Source organism: Nymphaea colorata, chromosome 8, assembly GCF_008831285.2.
Source record: "Nymphaea colorata isolate Beijing-Zhang1983 chromosome 8, ASM883128v2, whole genome shotgun sequence".
NCBI classification, from domain to species: domain Eukaryota; kingdom Viridiplantae; phylum Streptophyta; class Magnoliopsida; order Nymphaeales; family Nymphaeaceae; genus Nymphaea; species Nymphaea colorata.
In genome coordinates, this window is record NC_045145.1 from 24,186,966 (window position 1) to 24,204,341 (window position 17,376).

The 17,376-nt window shown below is 38.9% G+C and overlaps 1 protein-coding gene across 1 annotated transcript; it reads left to right on the forward strand.

The window, feature by feature from the left end:
* Nucleotides 1-12,768: 12,768 nt before the first annotated feature.
* Nucleotides 12,769-16,293, forward strand: LOC116258578 (ribosome biogenesis protein BOP1 homolog; the record flags this gene model as incomplete). The annotated part of the gene is made up of 8 exons (XM_050079370.1): nt 12,769-12,799; nt 13,165-13,273; nt 13,384-13,483; nt 13,587-13,737; nt 13,851-13,981; nt 14,059-14,217; nt 14,531-14,726; nt 15,177-16,293. Coding segments are annotated over 8 exons (963 nt in total), but the record flags the coding sequence as incomplete, so codon positions are not given.
* Between the last annotated feature and the right edge of the window lie 1,083 nt (nt 16,294-17,376).

Genomic DNA, 17,376 nt, shown 5'->3' on the forward strand with positions numbered 1-17,376 from the left:
CTAAAGAAATCAGATTGGATTCGGGTTTAAGAAATGACATCCGATTAGATTCAGATTCATATATACTTTTAGACAATTCCGATCAGATTCAGATTCAGATATACTTTTAGACAATTTCGATCAGATTCATATTTAAATTTACTTTTAGACAAATATCCTCTATCTAATGCTATTACTTTTTGAAAATTGGTAAAAACCTGTTCAAAATTCAGATTGGGATAGGAATATAAAAATCAAGTTCAGATTCAGATTCAGATTCATATTTGGATATAACTTTTGTTTATTTGTATTTGAATCCAAATATGTGAATATATGAAAAAGTGAATATATTTAAGGGTATATCTTATCCGAATTCAATCTATTGACATCCGACTGTGGCTGTCAATGACTTGGCTCCATGTCCTTTCAGCTGAAAGTTATAATACTGCACGAAATGAAAATTTTCTTTCAAACCCATTGCCGATACTAAGTAGCAGTTACGAATTTACATTTTTTTCAATGATACTATTATTATGCGTATATAAAATATATCAAACTCAATTCTTTGTATTGCATTTTTGGTGATTTACGATGTAATTTGATCGGTGAGACTGCAAGCAAATGTTTATACAATTTTTTTAATCTAAAGAAATTATTCATAAAATTAATGAGTGACCCACAGGAGTGGAGCCAGACATTTCTAGTTTGGGGGTAATAGTATGTAAGGTCTGAATTTTAAAGGGGTAGAAATATGGAAACAATGTAAAAACAAATATGTTTGTGTGTTTGTGTGGGGCAACTACCACACATATCATCGGGTCAATCCTTTTCCTTCTTCTTGCTGTATGTATTATTTATTTTTCAGGTCTCTGCCACCCTGCCGGGTTTAATAAGGAGGAAAAAGAGGAAATAAGCCTAGGAAGTAGGGTTTGACACATTATATGGCCACCATTTATTCTTGTTTTTTAAATTTCTAGAGCAAATTTGCAAAAATAAGACGCTCCCAATGTCCTCCATGTAGCAGTACTCTCATTAGGGATGTTATTGGATCAGATTCGGACATATCCTTAATCATATCCATTTTTTGGATGTTCATATGTTCAGATTCAAATTCGAATAAAGAAAATTCATATCCGAATCTGAAATCCGATTTTACAATCCAAATTTGATTTATATATTTATATCCAAATCCGAATTTTGAACCAGATTTTGCCAGTTTTCAAAATTTAATAGCAATAAATACTGGATATTTGTCTAAAAACGAATCTGATCTAACCTGTATCCAAATCGGATTGGATATTTATGTATATCTGAATCCAAATACGAATCCGATCGGATCCGAATCTGATTTGATTTATTAATCGGATATTAATTTTTTTTTTCATATCCGATTTTTTCGGATCGGATCGATTGGATATCCGATTCAGACCAGATATATTGACATCCCTAACTCTCACGTAGAAATCAGCCTCAGACACATTTCTTTTAATAGAAATGAAAGCAAAACAGGTTGTTGGACCATTGCTTTTAAATTTATTCAACTATGTGTTTAATGTTGCATGACACAAAAAATGAACTAGCGGGAGAATGAAGGCGCAAGTTTCATCGGTATTTCAGTTGTGGAAGCTTTCATTCAGTACATGGACATGAAGGCACATGAAAGTTCTCCTCCAAATGGATTCAGCCCCACCATATGCATAGCATAGCTGATAGAACTAGTGGATTTCTATGGGCGCAACTCCCCTAAATTGCAAATGGTGGGTGTGTGAAGCTTAGCAACGATGTCATGCTATGCTTTCTACGTAGGCTCTGGACCATAGGAGCAAACAACGGCAAAGGAGAGTTCTTTCGGTCTTTTTTGGCTCATCACATTTTAAGATACATTAAGATCATATAAGAGAGAGAGAACATGCTGCTACATATGGGGAACTTCCGAGCTGAAATCCTTAAGTAGGGCAATCGGATACCCAATGCCACATGATTGTGGTACAAAGAAGTGAAGGAATGTGGCCATTCCAAAAGGCAAGTGGGCTCTCTTCCTTGCTCTGGATGAGTGGCTATGAATTTTTGAGAAGCTTCAACACTTCGGGATTCAACTAGCTGGTACATGTGTAGTATGTGGAAGCAATATGGAGCATCCACTATCTTGAAATGTAAGAATGTCATGTTAGTCTAGAAACTTCTTGCGGACAAATTCATCGTGCTTAAAAGTGAGCAAACAGTGTTGATGGTAGCCATATTGCTTTTGTTTTTAGTCTAAACATGTCGATTTTTTCTTATTTTCATTATTTATTAGTGAAAATCACCATGTAAAGAAGATCAGGCAAGACATTTCTACTTGGTGGCGCAGGAACGTTCCCAGTAACTTGGGTAGGTAGCCAAGGCAATTGCAATTTATAATCTTTCCCTTTTTCTTTTCAAGCATTCCCACCAACTACATTTTCTTGGTATGTTGAAATGCTATCAATCAATTGTTGCTTTGTAAAGAAGGGGACAAAAATAATCTTTCTTGCTTTTGTCTTCTTACATATTCAACTTTGACACTAATTGACATTAATCATGAAAGATTTGTAAGACAAACTAAAGAAGGAATGGTGTCAACTATTATGACAAGTGAAGATTGCACAATCTAGAGTTTACTAAAGACAGCAAATTTTCTCAATTTATTTAAAAAGAAATAAGAAATTTATTTTCACATTTCCCTCATTCCTTATTTGGTCACCTACAAAATAATTCTTCCATAAAAGTATCATATACTAAGTACTATAAATCGCCCATTGCTTCACATTGGCGACCATCCAAAGCGATATTTTTCAACTTTACTACACATTAATCTGAAACGTTCAAAGCCATATGTATGAGTTCCACGGTTCAATGTATGACTCTCATTGCTTGTAATGCTATATATTATCTCGTTTAGTTATAGTTTGTTGGGTAGGCAAAAGGCATACTGAGGAGCGCCTTATGAAGACCATCGTGGTGGCTAATGACTTCATCTCATCTCATTCACTATGCATTGTTCCTCTTTATTTGTGAGATTGTTAACAGGTGGTTCAACCCCAAAGTAACAAAAGCTGGTATATAAGTCTTGAAAATTTCATGCTTTTACTATTCCATTAATTCACAATGATTTTTTTACTTTGTTCTAATTAGATAGATTCCTGCCCCTAAAAAGCCCACGTCCATTTTTGTCGAATATAATAAAGAAATAGAGTAGGAAAAGTTCGGAACCACTTTTTAAGATATCCTCTATCCCCAACTAAGCCTATGTTTTTCATGGGCAACTTCATAAACTTTGAAACATATTATACACATAAACTTTTTTTTTGTCTCTCTCTCTCTCAAACTGTTTACCATAATTTTGTTTCATCAACAAGCAAACAAGCACATCGCCACCAAGTGGTCAATTGCCCACCCACAAAATGAGATTCATGTTTGAGGAAGGGCACCCAAATACTGGTTTGATGCAATTATTGGAATCTCCAGTCCTAATTGATGCAGCTGGCCCATTGATTAACCTGTTGATTTTCATCCTTCAGTTGCTTTCATTAATTGCAGGAATGATACCCACCGCCGTCTCTTCTTACTGCAAAAGAAAAACTTTTTTGAAGCCGCCCTCTCCCCCACTAGAAGGAAACAGCTACCACTTCCCACTCCTTCCTTCCCCGAGAATTCGTGGGTTGGGAGACGGCGACGTCCTTCCCACCCTTCGCCTATCGGACAAGACAATCCTACCTGTTACTCATGGCCCTCGCCCTCTCGTGAATCGTTGCTCTGTTTCTGCGTCTGCTTCTTCTCTTTCATTTCCTTAAACACACACGCTAATGGCTGCATGATATGAAAGCTACAAGGAACGCAACCAGAAGCAAAAGAAAAGAAGAAATTAAGCAAAAATATCAACAAAAAAATAGTTTCAGGGCCACGCTCTTGACAGGCTGGTGGATCCATTATTCACCACATGAGCCCTTCCCTTCCATCAGATAATTAAAAGGGTTTCCACTGTAAGGGCTTCCGTTTTTAAATCAAACTAAATATGGGCTAAGCTTACCATGACCTTTTCTACTATTGCTTTAGTCTAACCGTGAGATCTAGACTTCACGAAGGACCTAACCAGGGTAAGCTTGCATCTCTAAAAATGTATCATTCCACAGCAACCAACTCGCATGCCATGTAGTATGCCGCCAGCAACTCCAAAGTCTATGACCCATGAACTTGGAGCGGCAAAACTCATGCGAACCTATAATGGGTCTGTTTGGCAAACAGAGCAGTATGAAACTATTTTTTGGCCGACATTTTTGTTTAATTTTTTTCTCTTCCTTTGCTTCTGGTTGCATTCCTTGTAGCTTTCATATCATGCAGCCATTAGCGTGTGTGTTTAAGGAAATGAAAGAGAAGAAGCAGAAGCAGAAGCAGAGAAAGGATTTACGAGAGGGCGAGGGCCATGAGTAACAGGTACGATTGTCTTGTCCGACAGGCGAAGGGTGGGAAGGACGTCGCCGTCTCCCAACCCCCGAACTCTGTGGCATTAAATGTTGAGGGGAAGGAAGGAGTAGCTGTTTCTTCTCGTGGGGGAGAGGGCGGCTTCAAAAAGGTTTTTCTTTTACAGTAAGAAGAGACGGCGGCGGTTGGTATCATTCCTGCAATTAATGAAAGCAACTGAAGGATGAAGACGTTAATCAACAGGTTAATCAATGGGCCAGCTGTTCGTTGCATAGAGATAAGGAGGCAATCTTGGATAATGAAGGAAAATCCTCTCCAAGATTATTGGCATCGATCGCATCAATCCTCCAAAAGTTTTTTGGAATCAATCAAGTCTATCGATATCTGCTGGAGGAGGATTTTTCTATCTTAAGTATGCAAAACTATATAAAGAGATGTATCGCTGCTGTAAACTAATACAGAACAATGAATAAGAACAATGAATAAGAAGAAAGCTCCTTTTCTCTCTCCTGGATTTTCTCCTGGATGTAGGGAAATAAGCCGAACCACGTAAAAGCCTGTTTCTTCTTCATATTCCAACAAGGTTGCCACCAGCTTTTTGTAAAAGGTGGAGAGCCACATCTCCCAACAAGGTTGCATCGGAAGTTTATCTAACAGTCATTTGTATTGTGCTGGTGAGATTTTTCATGAGGGTGGATATCACAATATCAGTCTTCCAATGCTGTGCTTCTAAATATTCAGTCATACGATAATATTGCCACTAGCTTTTCGTAAAAAATAGATCCAAATAATTTCCTTGAAACCAAAAAACATTTTACGAACAGGAGATAATAAAAAAGAAGCTAATCTGGTCGGACTTGTGAATCTTCCAATGGGTTAATTGATTTTCTTATAGCTAAAATTAACTTCCTATTCAAAATTATTTAAAATGAGTCCATGGGAGTGCAAAAAAATAAGAGGAATGGCATGGCAAGGATCGACTCACGCAAAGAGCGACAACTCAGGATGAGAGAACTCTGTGATATTCTGCGGCGACAATAGAACAATTAGCAGCAAGCTAATAAAAAGTATTGGGCGCAGAACTAATAATAGACCTCTGCACTTGTATAAAATATTAAACTTCCAATTTGTTGTTCTGCATTCTACACGGGACTAGTAATACACCTCTGCAATTCTTTTAAACGTCCGAACTTTCACTTAAATGTTGAAAGTTTCGACTTGATCTGCATTTAGTAAGTAAGGCCCACATGGACGCTTTTGATGAATGTCGTTGGAAAGGTTATATCTGTTTTTCCTCATAAATTATAATCGCAAGTCATGTGAACCTGTCAGGTTCTGTCGTGTTTGGGTGATTGATATAACTACAAAAAAGGAAAAAAAAAGTAAGGAAAGGAAAAAAAATGTCTTTGAAAATGAAAATAGAAAGATTTTGTTGGGTGAATCTAACGGTTAACCCACCATTTGAGTCAGAAACGAAGTTTTTGTCATTCCTTTTACCCTTACAATCTAAAGTTGCATCGACATATGGTGGTGAGATCTTTGGCTTCACCCACCATTTTATATGCTACAAGAGTATAACATCCCTACAGATTTTAAGATTTTGAACTGAAGACGTGCTTCAAGTCCACATGAATTCACCCCCGAAGCAAAAATAAAAAGGAATATTGGAAGGAAGTCTTTGCACAAAATTGAAGATGCCTTCACTCAATGAGGTAGTTTTTGTGACAAGTCTAACACATGAATTCTATCGATCCCAAAGTTGATTCTTACGTAATGACCGGCATGTAAATTCAATTTTTATGAAGTTGAACTCACGATTGACCATAAAATGGGAAATGCTTGCTGCCAGTTCCGAATTTATTATATTTTTAAATAGTGAATCATGTAGATTCATTTCTATACGAAGTTTGACCAAAGCATGGGAAATAATGGGGCGTTGTTTCGAATATAGAAGTTGACCAGGTTTACATCACTATATTCCCAACAACAGGCAACGACATACTGTCTTCTTCAATGGTGGAGACACATGTGAGTTTATATGGGCAATTGCCATGCAATCCTACAATTTTCTTTATTTATTTATATGTGAGTTATCTCCAATCACTTATTCTTGTATTGATGCTCTGATCATTAATCGGTTTAATATCCCTATGTCATTTCATTTATGCTTTTTTGAAAGGTCTATTAGGAACTCCTCAACCAAAACTTATGAGGGGGTGTTTTTAGATGACACTCTGAAAGTTTTCGTAATGAGTTTTGCAAACTTGGTGTTTTTTTTTTTTGGCATGACGAACACGAAACTTGGAATTTCATGAATAGCTTGAGAGGGTTAGATTTTTACTTCTTCCTACAAAACCATATTTTGTCAACCAAACACTCCAAAACCCAATGCTCTCTCCATAGGATATTTTAAGAAGTGTTCCATGTATTTACTCCAACTTTTAGGGCAGATGCATGAAACAGTAACAGGATTGCCAAACCGCGTCTTAATATATTTTAATATATTTTATTAGAGTGGGACGTTTGATGCCTACTTAATAGGCTTCCCTAATTTTTCTTAAGGTTATTATTGTAATGTTATCATTTTACAGTATTGCCCTAATCCCCATTTGAGATTTGAGATGGATGTCTTGTATTCTTGATTTTGAATTAGTAAAAAAACTTGTGCAGCCGTAGACATGGAGAGTTTTGGTCTCTAAAGTCTGTGTGTGTTCTTTTCTTTTTCTTCTTCATCTAAGGAGAGAAAGAGAAGCCCTCATTCCTAACATCTTTCGGGTTCCATACTCGACCTGATCTAAGTTGGGAACCAGAAAACATGACAGGCATGTGCTTGGGATCCGTTGCCCGTCCCTAGTGAAAATATAATTTACCTCCCGCTTGGGCAGCGGAGTGGTGAATTTCATGAACAGCTTGCTCATTTTTATCTGTTCTAGGACGACTGATGTCAAATTTATTATCAAGAGGAAACCGAAGTTTTTTTTTTTTTTTCTTTTTTTTTACAAGCAAAATTTGGTGCAAAATGGGCGGATTCAACTATCTCCAGCTTTGACATCTGAAATCTTACAAATAACTGTTGGTCTTACAAAATGGTTCCAACTGGTGCGCCTACTATCTTAAAAATATGCTGCCTTGATCACTACGGAAATGTTTGAACCATTGAAACATTTCACTGTTCACACTGTCCTCAATATTGGCACTTGAAAGTATGAAAATTTTTACTATTTTTCGCTTTATTAAGTACCTTTTAACGTTGAATGTTAATTTTTAAGCAAAAGTTTGTTGAACAGCCCTATATGAGTCAGGGGTACTGATGATGCTGATATATGCGTAGGCTTGTAGATTTGTGTACTCTGCACAAACCCATGTCCATAACATGTTCTTCTGGGCCAAGAGAACACATGTCATGCATTGGGCCTGTACAGTGCACCTTGGTGCATATAATCACCTCTCGTGTTTTAGGGTACAAAATTCTTCTTAAAGATGGAGCTTCAGGTATAGGAGGATGATCCGACTGCTAAGGTGAGTTAATCCCACCAACAGAAGAGAGCAGGTTAAGTGCACGGCGTGCACGGTGCACAACCTTTAAGAAAAAGACAAGGTGCACAACCTTTAAGAAAAAGACAAGTGGCCTTCTGGCCCACTTGCATTGGCTCCCTAACCTACTTTTAGGGGTACTTGACATTCACGGGAGCCTGTGCATATAACCAGGTTTGCGAGCAGAGGATCATCGCAAGATTTCCACGTAATGAAGGTGAAGAAACATTCAAAACCAACTGTTAAATAACCCAACCGCTGGCTCTTGATTTCTTATATGTGACACATATGAAGGGAAAAACAGAAGAAGCTAAAAGATGAAAATGAAAGGAAAACAAAAAGAAAAGCAAATACTATAAAGGCTTATTTATATAAACACAAAAGTAGAGGAACTTTTCAAATATTATGTTCGCTTGATCATGTAAAAGAATGAAAAGGAAAAAAAATTAGCCTAGTTGGTTCACAATCATACACCTAATAGTTGAGATTTTGATTATACATTCAACACTCCTTTCTTGTTGACTAGAAAGAAAATATATCAATGACTGTACATGCATGTGCAGTTTTCGAATAAATTCCCACTTTCTCTTTGAACTTTTTCCTTTTCCATATGTATACTTTTTTTTGTTAATTGTAATCGACAATGTTTATCATTATTTTTCAATAGTTTTCATCTGCCGCAGGCCAAGCTTTAAGCTTATAGAACAAGCTATTTGCGCAGTTCTAGAATTGGATTTCAATGGTTAGAAGATAAGTAAGTATTGAACTCTCCTAATTAATTACCTTGTGACACAAGATCGTTTGATGGTGGTCAGGTGCCGGTTGCTAAAATCAGACCAACATTAATTATCACACATTTGTAAACTAAGATCTAAGCTGAACATATATTGATTAATCAAGAAATCAGCTATATCGGGCTTTTCTGTCCACGAAACTGAAAAACTTGGGGACTGATTGGGATAGGTCTTACTTTTTGGTGCCCAGCTTCTGTCCTAAGAGCAAATCCATGACAAATAAGTCCCAGGGTCGATGGATTTATCGTACCGATTATTCCAATTTAGAGATGGAAGAAAGGTTGAGTTTCAAAAAAGTGTTCCATGCATATTAAAAACATCGTGAACTATATACAGATTGGACACTTCAATTGAAACTTACCCGAGTCTCACACTTAACCTTCAGATCTATGAGATGAACCGGAACTAGTCAACTGCATGATTCTTCTTCCTCCATTGATGAACGATTAGATCCTCCTCCGCTTGAGAGTTTCTCAAGTCTAAGCTCCAAGCCATGGGGGTGGAGCTCGATGCTGTTGGCAATTTATGAAACGATGCTTTCCAATCATGTTGATGAAATTGAAGTAGGGAGCAAAATAACCAGACATGGTTTGGAAATTAAGCAAGGCAGACAGTAACTGACAATGGCAGAGCCATACATGGCGAAAAAAGTATTCTAGACTTAGCTTCACTCTCCCAATAGCCTCCCTGCTCCATACCAGCTCGCCCTTTATCCTTCACTTGACCTCTCTCTGCAAAAGCAATTCTTTCCGTCCGGCAACGAGAGGAGATGCTACTTCGAGCCATTCGGGAGTTGAGGACACAAAATTCACCTGCCCACACTCCCGCCTCCGTCTCTTGCCTTGCCTGCTTCTCATCTCAAGCTATCTCTTCCCTTTTTTATTCTCCTTCCCTTCCACCTTCAAAAGGGATGAAGGTTCTTCCGAACTGGATCTTTGCTCTCTCTGCAGCCGGACGAGAACGATCGAGCGAAATTGGAATATTCAGTTTTTGCGATGTTCATATATTCGGATTCGAATGTTAAAAGGATACGCTATCCAAATCTAAATTTACAAATTGAAATCCTATCCAAATCTAATTTTTAGAATGGTATCGGAATCCAAATCTGAGTTTTAAACCAAATCCAAACCACAGTCTAGAAGTTAAATTTTGTCTGATCCAAATTTAGATTTGACCACTTATTAAGTTAAATCTAAATCGGAATCGGACTAGATATCATTTTAAAAAACTGAATCCAATTGATTTGTTAATCAGATATCAAATTCTTTTCATATCTAATAGGACAGAACAGGAAATGGGTGCTTTAGGTTTAAAATGACCAAAAAGCCCTTCATGCTCGAACTATAAATGCTAATTTGAGTCCAATCACATCACATGTCATCGAATTAAGTCCAAGTTGGTAAAGGACGAATACAATCTAAAAAATCCCACTGAGAAATAACTATGTACTGCGTTGACCAAGTCAAGGAATAATCGATTACTCAGTTCTATAAATTCAGAACCATATGTGTATAAAATATTCTGTGAATTAAATGATTTCTATTTTCTTTTTCTTCAAGAACACATTATTTCATCAGCCTTTCTTTTTATAAATGGAATTCAAGCCAAAGCATTTTTCATCATAAGCAAGCAGCGGGTTTAAGCACATTTATATGTTTGGATCTAAGTAAACATGACAGTGAATATTTTTACTTTTTTAACACAACGGTAATCCAATAGTACAACGATAATTTAATCTCTATTTTTTGGCTAATGAAAGCATAGTCATCAATTTGATTTTCATGATCGCTAGCCTTTTGAATCGTAGGAACTATAAAAAAATGCTGAATACTAGGGGTTTCCCTACCTCTCACTCAAAATCTCTCCTTTGAGCATTTATGGACGCAAGAGCCCATGGTTCTATATTCTGTTTATATTGTGAAAAACAATTGCTTTTTGAGAATATATACACCGGTTTGTTTTGTGTAACATTATGAACTTAAATCTGATACTCGTAAAATTGATGGGAGTTAGTGGCTTAATTAGTCAAGACGATGAGGTTTGACTGTGAAGAAGAGCATTATTTTAATCAGCCTGAAACATGAAAACTAAGCCGATTCGTTCATTGATCAAATTTGAACACCATTTGAGCCAATGCGTTTAGTGTATAAATTTTCTATAGTACACTTTTTTAATTAAATCAAACATTGTCGTTGATAAAGATGATCTTTATATTAAATCTTTGAGGTCACATTGATGTATTAAAAAAATGTTACTTGAGAATATAATCAAACTTAAGAATGAAAAATAATGTGACTTAGAATTCGATTTGTACAGCTCCGAGTTCTAAATTACATATGCGACAAAATCTACCACTAGAATAGCTGCCTCTCAACTTCTTGTTTTCAGCAGCTACAATACTTTTTTTATTTGTATTTTACATATACTAACTTCTTTACATATACACATATATGTAAACCTCACAAATCTTTGGATCAGGAGAGCGGAGGGTGGGTGCCCTACGCCATGGCTCCACCCCGACCAAATAAAAAAAAAAATACAGTGTAAACATTAAAAAAGTTTTTTTTGCGTTTTTGTATTTTTTGAATGTGAGTTCTTTCTACCACAGGAATTGGAAAAATACCACAGGAATTGGAAAAATACGGTGTAAAAATGTGACGGTGGGACCCACAGCCGTTCTCCCACACCGCTGGTTGGTGGCCTTTAAAAGGGGGGGCCCACGAACGTAAGCCCAAGAGCAAACGCCCGAGCGTCGCGAGGCTCAGGCTCTACCCCCTCCCTCTACCTCTTGGCTTCCCCCCACACCTCATCACTATAAATATCAACTCCAACCTTCTTGCCCTCCCACTTCTTCTTCCATGTCTTCTTTTGCCACCGCGTCTGCCTCCGACTTCCGTCATTGGATTGCCGACGGGGTCGCCGGAATCTGGCACGGCAGCTTTCGCGTTGTCGGCTGTCAGCAGACCCCGAGGTGAGCCTCTGAGTGGGTCTTTCCTGCCTTCCGTCGCTTCTTTTTACGATGTCCGTGCGCAGATCTCGGTTCTTTATGGGAGGAGAAGACTCCGTTCTTTATGGGAAGGGTTCTTCGTTAAGAGCGCCTAAACGTTTCTCGGGGTTTCTTTCTCGTCGCCGTGCGATTGCTTTGGCGACCGTGCGAGGGGATTAGAAAGGGAAGGCACGGTCCCGGGTTCTTGGATTCTTTGATTGTTGGATCTTGCCAATGATTTCTTGCTTGGTCGCGCTGGTTTCTTTCGTTTTCTCTTCACGTCGCATTTTCGCTCTCCCCCTTCCGTCTTTTCGCTTTTGCCTTTCCGTCTGCTCTCTCGCTACTGCCTTCCCTCTTCGATTCTTCTGGCGACCACGACCTTCGAGCTGCTGCCTTCCCTCTTCGAGTCTTCCGGCAACCACGACCTTCGAGCTGCTGCCTTCCCTCTTCGAGTGCGTCTGCTTGTAGCTTAACGGAACCTGAGCAAGGAGCAACAAAAGATAGTAAGTTTGACAAAAAATGATTGCACGTCAAAGATAACGAAGAGAAGGAGTTGGTATCAAAATGATGAGAAGTTGGGGGAGCAGATGCCCAACAGATATCATATCCTTCGTCATAAGAAAGGGTTGGATTCTTCATTAAGTGAAGCCTTAGGGGTGAACAGGCGATTGGAGTCCTGAGGGCCAAGGCCGCCAAAGGGCCTATCGCATGCTTCTGTAGAGAGTAAGTTGAAACCTATGACCTCTAGTGGCTGGTGCCAGAACAAAGGCATCTTGCAAGCAGTGGGGGAGTGGAGGTATGGCTGGTTCTGCTATGGTAGCCTAGACTTCTCTAATGCTTGACAAAGCTGGTGTGAGAAGACGAGAGAGCCTAGGGATGGAAAGGAATCTGATCGGCGATGACGACGTTCGGCGGCTCGGCCTTCCGTCTTTCCAACTGCTCTCTCTTCCTGTCTGCTCTATCTCTTCCCGTCTTCCCTCTTCCGTCGACCAGACGAGACGACCAAAGGACCAGACTGCAACTGCCTCCATGTAATGCAACCTCCAAGCGAGAGCATCTATATCAGGTATAGTGCCTTGCCATTGTTTCATTTTCGGAAGTCCTCCAGTGTTTGCTTTTCTCTCCCAGTTTTCAATGCATTCAGAGTTTATAGTTATTTGATTAGTTGCATGGAGCACAGATTAGCTTGGAGGCTTAATCTAACGAAGACTTAATCTAACGATGACTTTCATTACTTTGAAACCCCTATATTTTCATCACACTTAGTGAGTTTCAATGCCTTTTAAATTGAAGAAAATGCTGTTATTTGTGCTTTTTATCATCTTGTTCAATTAGCCTTTCATATAGAAGTCCATTTGTATGATGACAATTGTGGGTTGAGTTTATGTTTTTTCTCCTCATTATGTGGATTTGGGATTTTGCTTTGTGCAGGGCATGAAATGGCATTTCGCCCTTCTGTTGAGTTTATTCCTACAAAGGAAGAGATAAATTCTTATGAGCTCATGTTTGAGGAGGACCTTCCAAAATTTATTCCAAGAGGGTATGCTTATACATCTTTTTGTGAACATCATATATGACAAGTGATGAGTACTTTTTGTGGTTAATGTTGATTTTTAGCATTCTTCATTTTCTCATTGTTTGTGTTGGCAGATATGAGTTCCTTAGAGAGGTTCCTGTTTACATGAATCTCAAAGAATGTTTTGAACGTTGTCTTGACTTTTACTTGTGCCCAAGGACTCGAAAAAAGAGGGTTGGTTTGGACATATACTGCACCATCAAACATATTTTTTATGTTTGTCATCTCAAGACTAAAAGCTTTTGTAATGATTATTTGCTGTTTCTGCCTTCTACAGCTTAACATTGATCCTGAAGATTTAAAGCCTAAGTTTCCAAACAAGAAAAACCTGCAACCATACCCGACAACTTGTTTTCTGGAGTACAAGGGCCACACAGGGCCTGTTACATCAATTTCTATTGAATCATCTGGTCAATTGATTGCTTCTGGTATGAAACACAGTTTTCTTTTCTATAGTTGTAAGATAAATTATCATCTTGAACACATAAATTATCATCATCTTGAACACTTACCGTCAATTGTTTCATTCTCATGTTTGAAGGTTCAATTGATGGAACTGTGCGTATCTGGGAGATTGAAACCGGTAGATGTCTGAGAGACTGGAAATTTGATGAGCCAATCCTGCATGTTGCATGGAATCCAATTTCTGAACTTCCTATCTTGGCTGTTGCTGTGTTAGTGAAATTTTTTATTTATTAGATGTTCAATTGCATTAATCCACTTAGTTCTGAACCTATTCTTGCTTCAAGGGACAAGATGTGGTTCTTTTGAATGCAAGTCTTGGAAATGCTGAGGATGAAGAGAAGGTTAAAGACCTGCTTGTTTCAGCACCAGTTGAGATAGATGAATCAAGTGAGCTACTGATGCTGTATCTGTTAATTTTGCCAACTCATGCGTGTTGGTCCTTATAATGTACAATACGGTAGGTAATAAAGTTTCTCCTGTGAGCTGGGCTCAACATGGTACACGTGATGGCGTCAAGCTAAAACACTTTAAGGTATATCTCTGTCATTTTTCTCAGTGTACTTTGTGAACGTACAAGTCACAACATACTGTGTTGCCTAAATTGCATTTTCGGGAGAGTTGCAAGATTGCATTTTCTTATATTTGTACCCTAAATTGATCGATTTAGTATCATTTTGTATAGATGGATTTCCATTTGCTATTTGTGTTTGTCACAATGGTGACACAGACGGCAAGCCTTTATTGAGGTTAATGTAATTGCTTCCAATTTGCAGTAATTATTCCAAGGACATTAATCATGTTGCCTTCCATCGTTCATATCCACTGTTTGCTTCATGTTCGAATGACTGCTCAGCATATGTCTTTCACGGAATGGTGTATTCAGATCTTAATGAGAATCCTTGCATTGTGGCGCTTGAGATTCTAGAGGGGCATGAAAGTGCAAATGGCAGAGGTGTGTGTTTTCTTATTGCATGTTCTTTGGTTATTTTTGTATGTATGTCTTCATTAAGTTAAAGTTTTGAATTCCACCATTCGAGTTTTTCTTGTCATGCAGTCATGCTCAATATGCAACGTGTATGCTCCATGTTTGGTGTGTGGTTGCAGTAGTACTCACATTTTTCTATATGGAGAGGGACTTGAGTTTCTCTCTGCTTTTGATGCCACAAAAAACTATGGTAATCCAAGTCCATCAGGGAATATTAAGAACCGTGCAGTTCTACTAAACTACCATGTTGTAGTTTCAGTCATTTGATTTTGTTGTCATTCATGGATTTCTTGCTTTAAATAATTGAAACTATAAGTATGAAATAACATGTCATGTTTCCTTCTGAAAAAGGATAGAGATCCTGTTTAGTCATTATAAAATAATGAACGCGGATCTGTTCTTTTCATATCCATACAGGAGTCCTGGATTGCAAATTCCACCCTAGGCAGCCTTGGCTATTCACAGCTGGTGCTGATTCTATAATTAAGTTGTTTTGTCACTAATCTATCATTTTACAACGAGAATGCACATCATCAACTGCGGCTCTGGAAATAGAACACACCACTGGAAATTTTTGGATTGTGTACATATGAAGAGTCTTGGCAGCTTCCCTCCGCACATTGGTTGGTTAATTTACCTGTATGCTAAAAGAACCATGGCAGAGGATGATTGGGAACAGATGGGCTTGTGTCAGGCAAGAGGCATTTCATCCTGCTAAGTGCTGTCAGCTGTGTCTCTTGGATCTTTCTATTAATGTTGACCAGACCTTGTTTTATGGTGATCTTGATGTGTTAGCGATTTACAAACAATGGTGGTAGCGTGTTGAGGAGGAATTTACATGGCAGGAAATTGATGTCGTTTGTTGCCGCCATCCACGAGTCGAATGGGCCGACTCTGCCACATTCGACAACTGATCACAATATATGACGACGCTGAATTCAAATATTTTCTGGCACTGAATTGTTGTGTCTGACTAGTTTGCTCTTTCGTCTATCCTGAAGCTACATCTGCGACATGGCTAATTTAGATGACTTATTGGTTTAGGTTTGTTCTCAGCTTCACACGGTTGGCTGATTCTTGCATGTCTAATAAAATTTATGGATTCATCTTGGCCACTGCTTACTCAGGTGCTTCTGTGTCCATCCTTTTTGGGCTTCATTTGCTAATTACTACGTTTTCGTGCTTCTTCACATGCTCGAGCTGGACTTTGTATAATCGAGTTAATCGAGCAAGAAGAGTTTTGTGTATTCGAGTTAAGCGAGTCAAGCTCGTCAAGCTAAGCTCGCTCGAGCTCGACTATTGTATAATAGAGTCGAGCTTGAGCTTGACTTTGTATAATCGAGTCGAGCTCGAGCTTGTGTTAGTCTGTTCGACTCGAGTTCGAGCTCAAGCTCGTTGAGCCGAGTCGAGCTCGGCGTAACTAGAGAGTGAGGAGGCGGGGAGAATCGAGAGGGCGTCATCGAGGGGGAGGCGGGCAGAGCCGACGACGAGCGGAAATGCAACAGAGATGGAGGAGGACGAGGGGTGGATGTCATCGTCGGAGTGAACGATGTCAAAGGTGAGGAAGCTGATGGGCAACGGACGGCACACAGAGATAGAGAGAGCAAACCGCTGGTTCTAGACGGGCTTGGTGCCGCCGGAGGAGTCGACGGTGGTGGGCAGGCGGCAGTTGGGTTCGTCGAAGCAGGAGACGACGGCGTAGGGTGCGAGGGCGCCGCGCCGCCAGTTGACGTTCTTGAGGTGCGTGGCGGAGACGATCGTCAGGTCAACGTCCAACAGGAGGTTGGGCGGCAAAGGAGACGACTCCAGCGCTTCCGGCGACAACTGAGAGAGAAAGAGGAAAATGTTTTTGTGTTGTTTCCTTCACCTTTTTTTCTCACTGTTCCTTTTTTCTTTATATATTTTAATTTCTGTAAATGGTCGGTGATGGCTACCTCAACACTCTGTTCTATCCTCATTTTTTTCCTCCCCTTTTTTTTTTCCGTCTTTGTTATCTATTTTCTTGTCAACTACTAATCCACATGCTTGGCATTGGACCAAACATCTGTATCACCGGTTCGGAGTCTAAGAGAGTTTTGCTTCCAAGGGTCACAAGTCAAAGCCAAATCTGAGAAGTAGAACCAAACCGTCTCAAGTTATCAACCCGCATCCTATTATTCTATTAATAAATATCCTCATCGTACTGCCATACCGCTGCACCTAATTTTTTAAGATGTATCACGCTCTCACCTTACTCACTAGTGACATAGATTTTTTCATCAATTTTTGTGCCATATCTCTATTCATGATGGAAGTGGCATTACTCTTAATCAATTTCATACATCATAGTACAAATTTGCTATGAGTGATGATGTAATTTTCCTCAGGGAACGTATAAAGGACTACTTACACCAACTTTGTGTTTATTCTTTGCTGTCTGCTACTTGTCCGCATTCATGCATGATTTTTATAATACGACACGTACAGAGATTTAATTGTCAGTAATAAAAAAAGTCAACTAACTTTAGCACCTAAGGCATTTGTCCTTAGTTAAAAGCATCGGCCATAACTTTATTTTTCCCAAGTTAGTAATGATAGTCAAAGATTAGTATCTTATGCTCCGAAAAGAACATGATAG